The 14,448-nt window shown below is 37.1% G+C and overlaps 1 protein-coding gene across 8 annotated transcripts in view; it reads right to left on the bottom strand.

The window, feature by feature from the left end:
• The window catches only part of NCOA2 (nuclear receptor coactivator 2), a 184,580-nt gene that overhangs the window by 43,105 nt on the left and 127,027 nt on the right, over positions 1–14,448 (bottom strand). For all 8 annotated transcript variants that reach the window (XM_058830789.1, XM_058830791.1, XM_058830794.1 and 5 more), the window contains 2 exons: positions 5,019–5,122; positions 173–350 (listed from right to left, as the gene is read on the bottom strand). In XM_058830789.1, coding sequence (XP_058686772.1) covers positions 173–350; positions 5,019–5,122 — 282 coding nt within the window. The remainder of the gene's footprint in view (positions 1–172; positions 351–5,018; positions 5,123–14,448) is intronic.

Raw genomic sequence — 14,448 nt, forward strand, 5'->3', positions numbered from 1 at the left:
ATGCTTTTGAGAATAATATTAATCATTCATAGTCTATATATACATTAAAAATAAATAATGTATATGATGAAACGGTAAGTAGTGTCAGGACTTTAACTTAAGTTATTGAAACGTTGACTTATAAAATCAAAGTTAAATAAGTAACAGTATGATATGAGGAAAAGTTATATACCTAAAGATTTTGGCAGCAGGATTTTGACAAATTCATTGTGGTCCCCTACATGCAGGATGCTGTATATGCTTGTGTTCATCAGCTCTTCTTGGTTGTACCTCAGGTACTGTGTCACATTCTCAGAAACAAACACAACATTACCTTCTGGGTTCACTACAAAGAAGAACCCATCCAGGGCCTAAAGGGGGAGAACCAGAAAATGAGAGAGAGAGAGAAACACAATAACAAACAAGCAAATTAACAAAATATACATAAGATAAATTCTCCATCCAGAAGACATAAGACATAACAGAATCTTTCCTTATCCATCCCAGTTCTTATATTAGTGTCTGTAAGAGTAAATGACGCATTTCAGATTGAGCATCTAATCTTACATATATGACACTAGTGTAAAAGCACAGAAAGGTGCACACCCTACAAAATAATGAAACCCACACATGGAAACAAACCAAATCCCCCACCCCAAACAAACAAACATAATGGAAGAGGTAGCCTTCTATCTATCTGCCTGTGTATGAAGTAAGGAAGCACCAGAAGATGGTTCTGCTAAACCCACAGCCTGTTCGCTCCTCTACACAGTACAGGAAGATTGATCCCAGGAAAACACCATGGGACGTCCTGGCACAAGGCAAGGAAAACACTGGCAGAAAGAAAGACTCTCTCCACATCCCCAGAAGTGCATCTTCATAGAGATGAGGCCCCATTGAGCCGGGAATGTGAGGCATTAAAAGCAGAGAAAGGCAAAGGGAGCTGAGAGCAGGCAGCGAGCAGAGAAGATGGGGGAGCGTTAGCCTCTGCTCTTAGGACTGCTTTCATTTTTTAAAAATCTGACACCAGTTTAATTCAGTCCCCACATCATCCAGGGAACAAAGAGGTATCAGATTTTCACCTTCGCAATTCAGCTTCATGGTTTTCCAAAGGACTTAAAGTTTCGGTGAGGAAATGTCTACATTAGTATTTTCTGCTGATTGGTTTCCCTTCTTATCTCTTGTGACAGTGATGACCTAACTGCAGCATTCTCTCCAGGATATCTGCCCTACGTTATCTGAAACCTAAGCCAAATACTACATCACTGCTACCCAGTGAGGATGAAGTAAAAATCTGAGTATTGATAAGAAATTCTTATACAAACTTTATTTTTCTTAAGATGCAAACATGATTGCAAATGGTAGAAATATATCATTGTAATTTTATGTAATATGAGCAGATAAATGGAGGATACAGTTAAAAGCATCAATGCTTTTGGACTAAGCATTCAATTAACAATCTACACAGACTTCTGCAGCTTTGCCTGATTTATTCACCTCTCTAAGGATTGGCAGGAAATCACTGGAAGAGTTGTTAGTTATTGTATCTCCAGGGACAGAAATAAATTAGAAAAACAGGCCACCCACAATTCATTGTGGGCCAAAACCAAGTGGATCCATACTAAATCTGAACACAGCTCACTGCAAAACAATCTGAACAAGGAAGAGCTGCCACAGCAAGCACAAGGCATTTTTTTATTTGACCCAACTTGCACACTGCAGAAGTACTGTGTTGGTCTTAGCAGGCAGTTCTCAAGTCCATTCATTACAGAGACTTGTTTAAAATATTACTGAGGAGTTAGCAAATCTAGACAATAAAAGAGAAGGCTAAGGATAGATTTTACTTCTGCCTTCAGCCATCCAGCAGGAGGCTAAAGAGAAGACAAACCAGGCTCTGGTTTAGGTTAGAGGTTCACAAGGGAAGGATGAGATGCACCAGTCACAGGTTGCAAGTCAGGAAACCTCATGGAGATACAAGAAAAAAAAATTCCACCATGAAGATGATCAGATACGGGAAGAGGCTGCAAAATTCCCTTCCACAGAGATATTCAAACTTTGGCTGGACTTGGATCTGGGCCACCTGCTCTACTTGGACCAGCTTGCACTGGGAGGTAGGAATACACAAGCTCCAAAGGTTTTTCCCCAGCTAAGTTAGATAAGTCAATGATTTTGCTCCAGGGGAGGGTCAGTGAAAGCACAATGCAAGCAGAGCAGCTGAGCTGTCAGAGCAGGCTGACAAATGCTTTATTTGTTCTATTTTAAAATGACAACATAATAAAACCCTCTAATAAATGTATGAGTGCATCCTTTCCCTGTCTACCTCTAAATTCAGATAAACTAGGTCTTTTTTGTTCCTGTTGTCACAAATTCTGATCTCTAATATTGTTTTTTACCATTGCCTTCTTTTTGTTTCTGATAATTCTTGGTTCTTCCTGTTGATTTACCTTCTTTGTGAGCCCTGTCCTTTAGATGTACTTTCTTAACATTCATTACATTTTCCTGCTGAGTAGTATTTATTTTAACTAAAAAAGATTTACAAATTAATTAATAAATTGAGGTTCTAGTGTAATTTTCAGCATAGTAATTTCTAGTATAATAATCAGCATCTCTGCTAAGGATTAACGTCTTAGGCTGCATTTCACCACCACTTAAAAGCCAGCGTAAGCATGGCCTGTTTGATTTAGTACTTCCTACATCACAACAGCAACTTGTACTGTGTGAGGCTATGAAGAGCTGGACCAGAGAGCTAAGCACTAATTAAAGGAAAAAAATATGCTAGCCACATCAGTCTCCAGCTGGCCAACCATAGAAGCCATGGTATTTAGGCTGGCAGGAGGGTGTGGGTTTGGCTGAACCATCCTGCTTGGCAGCTGTCCACACATCAGTTCACAGGGGCTGCAAAACCAAAGCTATCATAGATGCTTATTGGAGCCCTAAGGATAAAATTTTCAAAGGTGGAGATGGCAAGCAAGAGATTATGAGAATTACTGGCATCTCACAATAATCTTCAGTTTTCCCTACTGTTTCCTAGAGTGGCAACTTCTTTGGCAAAGAAGTGCTCTCTGTGCTGTTCCGTCACAGCTGTTTCTTGAGTTGATCACAGACGTGGCCATCTGGGCTTAGAATAACAAAGGGCCTTGTATTTCAGTCTCTCATTTCTTTCTATTCTCTTAAGAAAATAATCTTGCAGGTAAGCAGCAGCAGGCTTTTGAGGAAGTCAGTGCATCAAGACACTTGAGTATTTTAGAGCCTCCACTATTGCAATGATTTCTTACTTCTGTTCCCAGATGTGAGCCACCACAATCAAAAACTTTTCTTCAGAGCTATTGGGAAAATTAGTGAACAAATGACGGACAAAATGATGGAAGAGAAATCAAGAAAACAGATATTTTAGATTATATATTGGGACAGAAAATACATTTGTGTTCTTTGAGAGGTTGCCATCTCTCTCATGGCTATTTTTCCACACCTTCTTCCTATCCACTTTATGTTTTCAGCAAGAAATATGTTAAAATATTCCTCAGAGGCAGTTGCCTGATAAATTTTACTCACTTTCTTCAGCTGGAAACACTCATTATTTTGAGGATTCTTCAGTTTTATTCTTTAATAAAAACATACAATTATATTTCCAAACCAAATCAAGTAATAAACTGTTCATCAGCATTGCCATTTTTATTATTATTTGGCAATGAGAAAGGGTAGGTTTTTTTAAGAGGTTGTATAAAGGGGTTCTGTAAAGATGAAATAACTGAATTGCATTTCCTTAAGGTGATAAAGACACAAAGACAGTATCTGTAGTCTTTTCACAGTAAATATAGAACAATTTTCAGTCCTTTTTAAGTTTCTTGGTGCAAAACAACCATGGTTCATTAATTAAGTTCCACAATGTTTCATTGTAAATATGCAAAGGAAAACTGAACTAAATTAAATGGAACAACAGAATAAATGGGTGATTTTACATGTGTTTGCTGCAACAGCCAATCACAAAAGATAAGCCAGGAAAAATATAATCTTATTCTTATTTTCCCTGTGATTAAAACAGGTCCTTACAATTAAATTAATAGAAAATGAAAGATAAATTTTAACATAGCAGTGTAAGAGATGAATGCATGTCTAATAAATATTAAATTAAATAAATTAATTTTCTACCCCCACTTTTAAAAGAACAATGCCTCCAACCTGTATAATCTTATGTTTTGCAGTGTGAATTTGGAGCCTTTATTTCTACACAGTATAGAAAATTATGTCTTCATTTGACCAATTATGGAAAATAAAGCAAATACTTAAAACTGTTATACATGTATTCAGAAATGACAGAATAATTATGCCTCTGCTAAAGCTGGTTCCTTTAGCTTGACTCAGAGTTTGTGTTTTATGTTACCTAAAGTAACATTTATTCTTCCTTACAGATAAAGTCTGCAGCCAAAACGGGATGGGAAGAAACAGTTTGCAAGTGAGTTTAAGCAGATAAAGCAGTAGTGCCAAAGGACCACAGCAGCACATGACACAAATATCCCTGACAACATACCCACCCAACATTACTGCTCACACACATTTGGAAGCTAGGCTTGAATCATACTGCCTTTTGGGGTATCAAAATAACAGCTAAAATCATACAGAAATCTTAACAAACTGAAATACACATCCTGAAAATCTCTCCTAGATTACTTTCATATTCTAGAGGGAAGAGTTCTGCTTCAAGTGCTGAAATGATTAAGTATTACAGCAGTATAGCAATGACATGCAATTTTAGAGGAATATTATTCACTTGTATACTACAGTATATATAAGTCAATGTTTAAGTGCAACAAGTCTTCCACAGCCGTTGTGGTTCAGAGCAAATAAAAACATGCACGAGCAGACACCCAAGACCAAGAAATAAATATGCTGTCTGCTCTTTAATGACATAATCCTAAATAGCCAGGATGGCTTGTCTCTCTTGACCATTCCTTTACAGAGACCTGTCACTACACCTTTTCATTTCATTCATCCTAGGAGGAGCAGAACTGCCCTAAATACAGGGATTTTGTGCTCTTTACCTCAAGCATCATTGGTCCAAGTGCATCCTTGTCGATGACACTCTGACCTGTAGACGATACATCTGCTTTTTGCACTTCATCTTCATTAGCTGCTGCTGCTTTTTCTGCAAGAGAGGAAACGACGTGTTAAGCGACAGTGGGCTGATCTCACTGATGCACCAAGAGCCCACAGAGTATTGAGAAGAGCTGTGAAACGCTTACACTGCAACAGTTCTGAAAATGAGATTAGACAGTCTCCCATAGTGATTCAACAGAAGCATAACTAGCCTATTTGCTTCTCACTTTTCAGGTCTCATGACACAAATGAAATAATTTCTCATGTTTCTCTGCTAGACATCTTACCAAACTACAGAGCCTAGCACTGGGCAAAGACAAGGGCTCTTTATGAAGGTGCAGTGAGCAAAAACCAGGATCAAGGTGTAGTAGAAGACTGATCTAAAAGAGCATGCAAAGCTTACAGCTGCACAGCTTTTCCATGACTGCTATATTTAGAAAGAAAAACGTAAGTCCACAATCTACGGTTTCAGTACTGAGAAACAGCGGCCCCAGTTCTGTTCCCATGTCCCCACCCACATTCTTACTATCACATAATTTTCATACCGCCTTATTTACCAACATGCTATTAGAACTACATAAAATTTCAAGTGCTGCATTTGAAAATTACAAGCAAGAAAATAATGACTTCAGGTTCCTGGAACATGATTCCATACGTTAAAATGTGTTGTATACAGCATCACAGGTTATACCCAACTCCAAATGCAAGGGATATCCACAGAACTTTCAAACCTAGTGGGTTTATAATTCCTATCAAGTATTAATACCTGTTTTAATTTTTCTATTTCAAGAATGGCATTTTTCTTTAAGGATTAATTAATGAAAGTAATATAACTACTATGTAAAATACATATTCTAATGCATATTGTACATTGTAAATTAATGAAACAACTTTTTACTTTTTGTTGCTGGTTCTATACTCAAAACATTATTTTACTATTGCTAGGGCCATCCTGCAGTTTAGAATATTAAAAAAAATTAGAAATTTCTTATTTTAAAGTATGATGTAATAGATTATTTTACTAACACGAATGCACACTGAAATTATAACAGGAATTTACATCTTCAACAATAAACTAGAAGTACATTCATTGTAGGAATTACTGAAAGTACCATGTGTGGATGGAACAAAGGGCCTTTGAAAAATCACTGTTAGTAAAAATTAAAGCATCAATCATGCAAATTGAAATGTAGTGTATAGCATTTTCCACTATCTGTAGATCTGCAATAATGCAGGTAAAGTTCTTCTGAACTTTCCTTGGCATAGATTTTAAGGTCAGTGTGAATATGTGCTGCTCAGACACAGAGAAAAAGGAACTGCTTTTGTGAAGCCCTGGGTGTTCTCCTGTCAGCAATCACCTGCTGGCAATAAGGCTTTGGTCACTTGGGCTGTCTCATCCTAGATTTCTATGGTTTCTTGCTTTCATGAAAAGACTCACAAAAATTTTAGCTGTCTTCTTAGGTGTTATACACTATATAACACCATTGTGAATAATGATTTAGCAAGTTGCTCTGAAGATGGAGTTGCAGCTAACAGACTAATTTTAAATCATTCTGATTAGCATAACCTGATGGAAATAAATTCACTAGAAATAACTATTAACATTTCCTCTGTTACTTAAACTCACGAGGACATAAAATTAGTATTTCTGGCTTAGACTAGGGGTGGGATTTTATTTTTTTCTTTATGTTTCTTGTTTTGGCAAAAAGCAGAAATTAGGTGTAAGAGAAAAACAATTGAACAATCCTTCTCATGCTACAACACAGCAGAGTTGGCACCATACAAAACTGAAAACATGTTCTAAAAATTCTAAAAGAACTCTAAAAATAGGGTTGAGCTTTTAATAAAGCCAGTGATGATATCTGTTTCCCATCTGTTCCTGCTAGCATAAAGTGATCTCTATCTTCACACTGCAAAATATTAGAATGGACAGGGATACCAGCTTCTTGCTCTCATTCAACCACTGCTTCAGCCATTGATACCATCTTGATTGTGGGAGAACATGGGATTATTCTCTATGAGACAGAAATGGAGGGGCTGCAGATATGGTCCAACAATGGACTGCAAGCACATTAATTACAGTTTCCTCATGTCACCAGTTTACAGACTACTTTTACTGATTTTATTTTTTTTCACATAATACAACATATTTGCTGCTGATTTTTTTCACTCTTACAACTATGGAGTTTATACAAACCACCTATAACATTGACAAAAACAATTGTTTTCTTTCATGCACACTGATGAGGTTTTATACAAATGAAAATGAGGACATTTTTAATTATTAAAATAGCAATCAACTATTACAGAAGCTGCAATACCAGGTCAGACCAAAGATCTCTCGGACCTCACATCCAGTTTCTGAGATCTGCTGGTTTCCTCTCCACCTCCCTGTTTTCTTAATTTTGATTGTTTGATCCCTGAGTGCTTCTGCTTCATCACCAGCTGTCCCTAACAACCATTTGACTTCTTAATTTTTGACACTCTTTTCCTCAGGGGGCCCAACATTTTTATGGAATCAATAAAATCAATGCTTTCTCAAGGAAAAAGTGTAATAAGTGGAGAAAATATGAAAATGCTATTTATACTCAAACATTACCTACCTGCTTTCCCCAGAGAAGGTGACAATGTACACCTACCTACTCATGAACTTTGGCCAGGAACTCTCAAAAGCAGTATAAATCACAAGTGCTCTGAAATTATGGACTTCCTAATCGGATCTGTAACTTAATCAGGTAAGAATTTGAGTAGCTGGAGAGTTTAGAAGAGGCTACACATCCAGGCAACAAGCCACACTTAAATTTAAGTGGCATTGTATAGGAAACCTAGGCCTCAGACAGCCTCTGAGTAGGACCAGCTGTAATTTACGTCACTGTTATAAACTGCAGCTACTAATAATGTTCAACTATGCAACAAATTACCCATTTTTGACAATTACAAAGCCCCTCGTGTAGACAAAGCCCCTTGTGTAGACTTTATCAGCACAGACAAGAAGAGTAAGTGCGAATCCTGTCAGCAGTACCATCCTGACAGTCAGTCATGGGGAATGTGTTGAAACACAAATCTTTCCCTCAGCAGTACAGCATGTGGGGCTAATTGATAAAAACAATTTGTTGCAGGAAGGCTGGAAAAAAAAAAAAAAAGATTGATACACGAATTTCTAATGCCAACAAAATAATGTCTTATCATAAGTCAGTATTCTTCATTTTTCTTATAATTTCAAGCTTCTGTTGTTAAGTAATGGTGCAAAAACAAAGTTTACTTTCCCTTTTTTACTTCTACCTTTTTTAAGTACATGGGAGCCCAACAAAGAAATCAAAAGCATAGAGAGTTTATAATTTCTACATTATATTAATGATCTTTGAATGTCAAGGCTTAGGAAAATAGCTGTAAAGGCCCAACCTTTGCAAAGCCTCTCAAAACCCTGTTTTCCCAGCCCCACAAGAATTGTTGGTGCTACCCTCTGACTAACCATAGCCGCCACTGGATGTTGCTACTGCAGCCACATGGAGAGTGAGATCTGGTTCCTTGACCTCACACCTTCCAGTGATGCCCCTGTTAAATGTCAGCCAAGTGTTAGCAGGCATCCTACAGGTACAGTGGCCAAAGGGCAGCAGAGAAAGAGTGTGGACAGAGAAATACAACCTTCTGCTGCCAGGAAATGAGCAGGATGGAAAGGGGGACCTCCCATGGCTTCATCTCCATACAGGGAATTCTGCACTGGAGAGGGAGCACTGAATTAGAAACTGGTCCCATCCTTAGGAATATGGCTACCAGGGATCAAGCATATTTTATCTGAATTAGAGCAGTATAAACTTCACACACATGAAATAATTATTAGCTCCGCTCAATTAAGAGTTTAGCCTAGAGAGAGAAAAAAAATTCAAATAAAATACAAGTACCCCTGAGAGACATACTACAAAGAATATATACATCCAATTATGTAGTATTTTAGTGATGTGTGTAATTTAGACTGTAAACTGTGGCTTTGTTTACAATTGCATAAGCAGTATTATACTAAAATACATATTAATATTTTCAAATTGGGCATCTTCCTAGTGATCATAAACTGTATTTACTTTTCTATATTTAGCATACAGAATAAAGAAGGGAAAAAAAGCCCTCAAAAATATTTTCTGACAAATTTATGAGTGGGAAGCCTTAAGCTTTATTCAAAGCTCATTCCAGATTCTGAAAGCAAACCTTGGTGAAATCACATTAGTTTAACAGAAATTCGTAAGTCAGAGAAACAGAAGCCAAAAGCAATAGTTGGAAGTCTGCTACATTTTAACTTAGCAAGCCTTCTTCATTTTCCATCCTCCCAACTCAAGCTATGTCAGCTCTCTGCATTTCTGACAGCAGACTCTGAAGTGTTACTGACAGGCATCACCTTCTCTTGGTTGTGTTTCAAACCCTACTTTCCTACAGGTGGGCAGACAGGACCAGCTGAACCACTCAAAAAGCTCTCTTTGTCTGTATTCAAGCTCTGCTCCAACTTCCTTAAGGAAACCCACTACTGAAATATTTTCCCTTTCGTGCTCTCTGCAAAACCAAAATGCATTTTTGAATTAAAAGAGCAAAACTTAGCCTCTGCAGGAATTTCAAAAAGCAAAATTTGAAAGAGAAAATTTGCATCAACACAGATGATTTAGCTTATTTTTCATTGGAGCAATATTTAAGGTTCTTCACAGAACAAGAAGAGCAAAAAAGAGATGCTGGTGAAATGCCAGGCAGGGAAGAACCTGTGCTCTAAAAACCACCAAAGAAAAAGGTCAAGCAAAAAAAAAAAAGCCACCAAACTTGTAACAGGTAAATTCAAGTTTATTATTCAATACTGTTTAAAACAGGTTTCTCAGATGCCCTATATATAATTCCTGCTCATTGTAATTTTCTGGAATTGCTATTAAAATGCCACACGTATCTCAAATCACCCTTTTTTGTACAATAGGTAAAAAAATATAAACAAAGAGATTTGTAATAAGTGATGCTAGAAAGCTCAACTGCACTCTTCAAAAAAAAAAAAATCATACAAATCAAGATCCTTTTAACAGTAACAGGAACATCACTTGAAAGTGAATGTAAATGCCATACAAAGTTTAAACATGCAATTTAATTTTAAACCAGAAAAATCTTGAAAACAACTTCTCAATTTTTTGTACATATTAGCCAACTACTTTTGTCTTGCCTAATTCATATATGTAAGTTTGCCCTGCATGATCCTTCTGAACTGCTGTGCAAAAATAACATCCAAACAATCAAGAAAACTGCAGAAGTACCTAACTGTCCAAAGGTAAGGGCACATACAGTACTGAAAACTAACGCTAACATATAATAGAAAGTATATTTAGCAAAGGCTGTATTTTAGCTGATCTTACAGTTTTGAGTATTACATTAAATAACATTTCAAATACTAGATGTAAAACATCTGTGTATGACTATTGCTAAGTAATTGTACTGACTGTGGTAATGGATAGGAGGTTTTTAACATGAATAGGGCTGTGCAGAAAGTGCCGTCAAATGTATCAACTTGAACAAAAGACAGAAGAGAAAAAAGCCCAAAAAATGGTATTTGGTAATGTGAGTAGTTTTGGATCACTACACATGATGAAGTAAAGCAGTGAAGAACGTGCAAGTTATTTTGATGCTTGGTTAACCACAGGGAAATCAGCTCTGCCTTGTAGCTGTGTAATTCAAAGCACTACGATCCATGGCTCACTTGAAACTTGATATCCTCATGCACGTTCTTACCCAGTTCCCATTGCCTCAATACAAGTTGTTTTTATTCCCTGAAAGCAAGCAATTTTTCAAAACACCAGCGCCTAAGAAACAGTAACTATTTCAGCAATCAATTTTAAGACCAGCTTATCCCATCCTTGTGAATAAAGTTAGCTACTATTTTAGGGAAGTGATTATATAGTGAGGTTGCTCTTTCATCACACAGCACACATCTGTCCAGATTTTCCCCCCAAAACTATAGATCAAGTCTTACAGGAAAAACTATGCAACATCTCAGGAAGGTTTTAGGAGGTAAAACAAGGGAGAATTATGCATCTGCACCGAACTAAAATTAGAAAAGCTGCCATATGGCTCTGTGAAGCCAGCAGCACGTTCTTATTCATTAGGAAGCATTCTGCTAACATAAAAACACAAGGCCTTCCTGTGCTCTCCAAATGTGTTTATCTTTTCAACATTAATGCATGATATATCATCAGGCTGCTGAAATCTCCTGCAGTGCATATTAAAAAAGCACAGCTGCACTTTTTCTCAGCACGTTTATTCACTGCGAGCACAGCTTTGCCCACCTCCCTGACACAGCCCTCTTGTCAGCCCAGCTCCCCTTTGCTTGGAAAGGGCTGCACTCCCACTGCACGCTCGCCTGCCCAACTCATCTCCCCATGTTCTACTCTGCTCATCACACCCACATGGTTTAGCTTCATATTTACTACTGCTGGAGGAAGCACACTTAAATGGTAAATGACCCTAGGGCTTAAGCTAAAAGCCCTTGGAAAGCTTTAAGTGAAATTACTCGCTCAGGAGTTGCAGCACTTAAAACACTGCAATTTCTTTTTTCCAGCGCAAGCTGCTCTAACTGGTGCAGCTGCTCTCCTCTCCCACACATACCTGCCCCACCTTCCCATGGTAAAGAAGCATTACTAAGGCATTAACTCTATGGAAAGCCTCACATGCTCACAAAACCATCAAACATAGGTAAACATTCGTGGAGCTTTACAAGCTTTAAGTGAAGTCCCACTCTTAGAAAATTCAGTAACAGTAGCCAACATATTAAATTTTCATGGACACTGAAAGGAAAACAAGCACTGAAAACCCATGATGGATATAGGAATAGCAACAAATGGAAGTAATAACACCTAAAATTAATACTAGTTTTGTCTCTTAATAATTTTGACAGTTCGCCATCATTCTTTTCTTGTACAAGTCAGCATTTTTGTCACTCAATACACCTTCTGTAATAAGTACTGCCTGCGAAATAATTGCCCTCAGCTCAGTTAAACTGGAACAAGGACAAAAATAATGAAATTCAACTTACCAGGGATAATATTTAACTGTTGGAGAGAAAGAAGCCCATTATCTCTGTATGTATTTTTTGCTAAATACTTTAATAAGCATTTTACTACCTTTTCCTTGGTTTCTTCCTCCCTCTCATTTTGCCATCTTTGCTGTCATCAACACCTCTGACCCCTTTTCCTTCTCGTAATTACAAAACTCAGTGGTCTACTTCTTGGAAGTGAGGAAGAAGACAGGGCATTGGAATGGGGCAGGGGAGTGGAAGTGCCCACTCCTTCCTGCCCAGGCCCCAGGATCCAGTTTTCTCCAAGCCCTATGAACTGGGATATTGCAGTGCTGCATTCCTGGCACACAGCACCACTGAGAGCACCAAGGCAGAATCCCATCCATTAATACACTTAAATAACTTCTAAGATTGCTAACTCTTGGATATAATAGTGGCAGCTAAAAGTGATGTTATTCACAGAAACAGTGTTATTTACAGAACTTTGTACCTACTATCTGCAGATTTATCAATTTAATGCAGCCGGTAAGAGATTACTCTTACCTGGCATTACCTCAGAAGGTCCCTAGTCTCTGGTAGGTTAAGGACTGGGGTCTAAAGTAAAACCCAGAATTACAATCCTCTCACTGCTGCTGCTCAAGCGAAGATTAAAGTGGCCTATCTGTGACCCCAAATCCTCGATGGCTTGATCCATCTCCAGCACACAATAAAAATATGAAACAATGCAGCAATTAAAATAATTTCTTTGGTGATATGATTTCTAGTATTTTTATTTATCAGTAAAGACAAAAAAGGACAATTGCTATTTTATCCCTTAAGTGAAACCTAAACTAAGACTGAAAGGAACCCTGAATCCAGAAACTATTTCTCACCCCATGCCTCATTTAAACTTGTGGTGATGTGTCAAACTACCACATTGTGAGTGGAAAGTTGTTTTTCATCTCTGAAACATGGAATTAAGCTTCCATCATGACCATCACCTGTTGAATCCCTGGACATGCTGCAACATTAACCTTTTCCACTAGGTTTTCAAAAAGGTAGAAAGGAATATAACTGGGTATAAGTTAACTCCTGCAAAATTTTTAGACAGGTCTTATTAGTAAAATATTTGAGTATGTTCAACATATGCTTTTATATGAAATTAAAGGTTGTGCATAACTTGCAATCAGAAAAATTAAATGCACATGTATATATTCCTGTGTTTTAAAGATATTATCTTTTCCCCAAAAAGACCACCAACACTATCTTTCCAATGTATACTGACTGATTAGAGAAATATCTAAATAAATTAATCATCAGAGGTGCCCTGCCCAGGAAATTTCCTTATCAAAAGGCCAAAATCCAGAATGATGCTGAGAATTTGTAATTTTCACCGGTTTTAAAATGCATTTTTAAATACAGGACTTTGGGGTCCTGTTTTTGCATTTACATTTCCTAAGAATGTCTAGTAACCAGTATAATCACAAATATCTAATTGGTTACAGTGTAATTTATAGTATTTAATAAACGCCTAAAATACAGTACTCAAACAATGAAAGAGTACACATGTTAGATTAAGTACATTGGCTGTCAGTGCCTTACCCCAAAATACCCTCAATTTAATCAGTCACTTATTATTCTGTGCTAGAATCAGATAAGCAGATTCAAATATATGTATCTATAGCTGTATACACAAACACATCCAGGAAACGGTTTTGCATCTGTTGCTATTTACATGATTTCAAAACACTCACGTAAACTACTCAACTGTGCATGATAACAAATGCCACACAGCCATCAGTATTGACTTAAAATCTGTTACATTAATATGGCTGCATTTCAAAAGAAAGAGCCAAGCTAACTGACCTCTGCACTGAAATATTAGATACAAATATTTGGCATCACTTCATTTAACAAAGTAATTATTTTCTTTGGTATGTACTGAATTAGGACAGAAAATTTCACTGTATTTTTTGGCATTTGCAATTTTATAAGTGTTACATATTTACCTAATGAGTAACCTCATCTTATTTTGATAATTCATCTCTCAAAATAGTACTAATATGAATGTCTAAATGGTGAGAGTCCAATGTTCTTTAACATTTCAGCTGAGCTAATGTTTTCAAAGACAAGAAATATGGCAGAATCTGATAATTTCGTTCAAAACAGGGGTCCGCCATGATCACAGAAATAATATATTGCTTTTACAAATGTTAACAACCTTCCAATTCGTTCTCTGACATGTAAAAACACAAGCCAGATTTTGAAAATAAAGATATAAGGGTTAACAGTCTTTAGACTAGAATCTGCAGATGCAGTTGCCAGGCTAATTAAACTTTTAGGTTTCCAAAACTTAGGCCAAAATA

The sequence above is a fragment of the Poecile atricapillus genome, chromosome 2 (genome assembly GCF_030490865.1).
Source record: "Poecile atricapillus isolate bPoeAtr1 chromosome 2, bPoeAtr1.hap1, whole genome shotgun sequence".
In the NCBI taxonomy this organism is placed as follows: Eukaryota; Metazoa; Chordata; class Aves; order Passeriformes; family Paridae; genus Poecile; species Poecile atricapillus.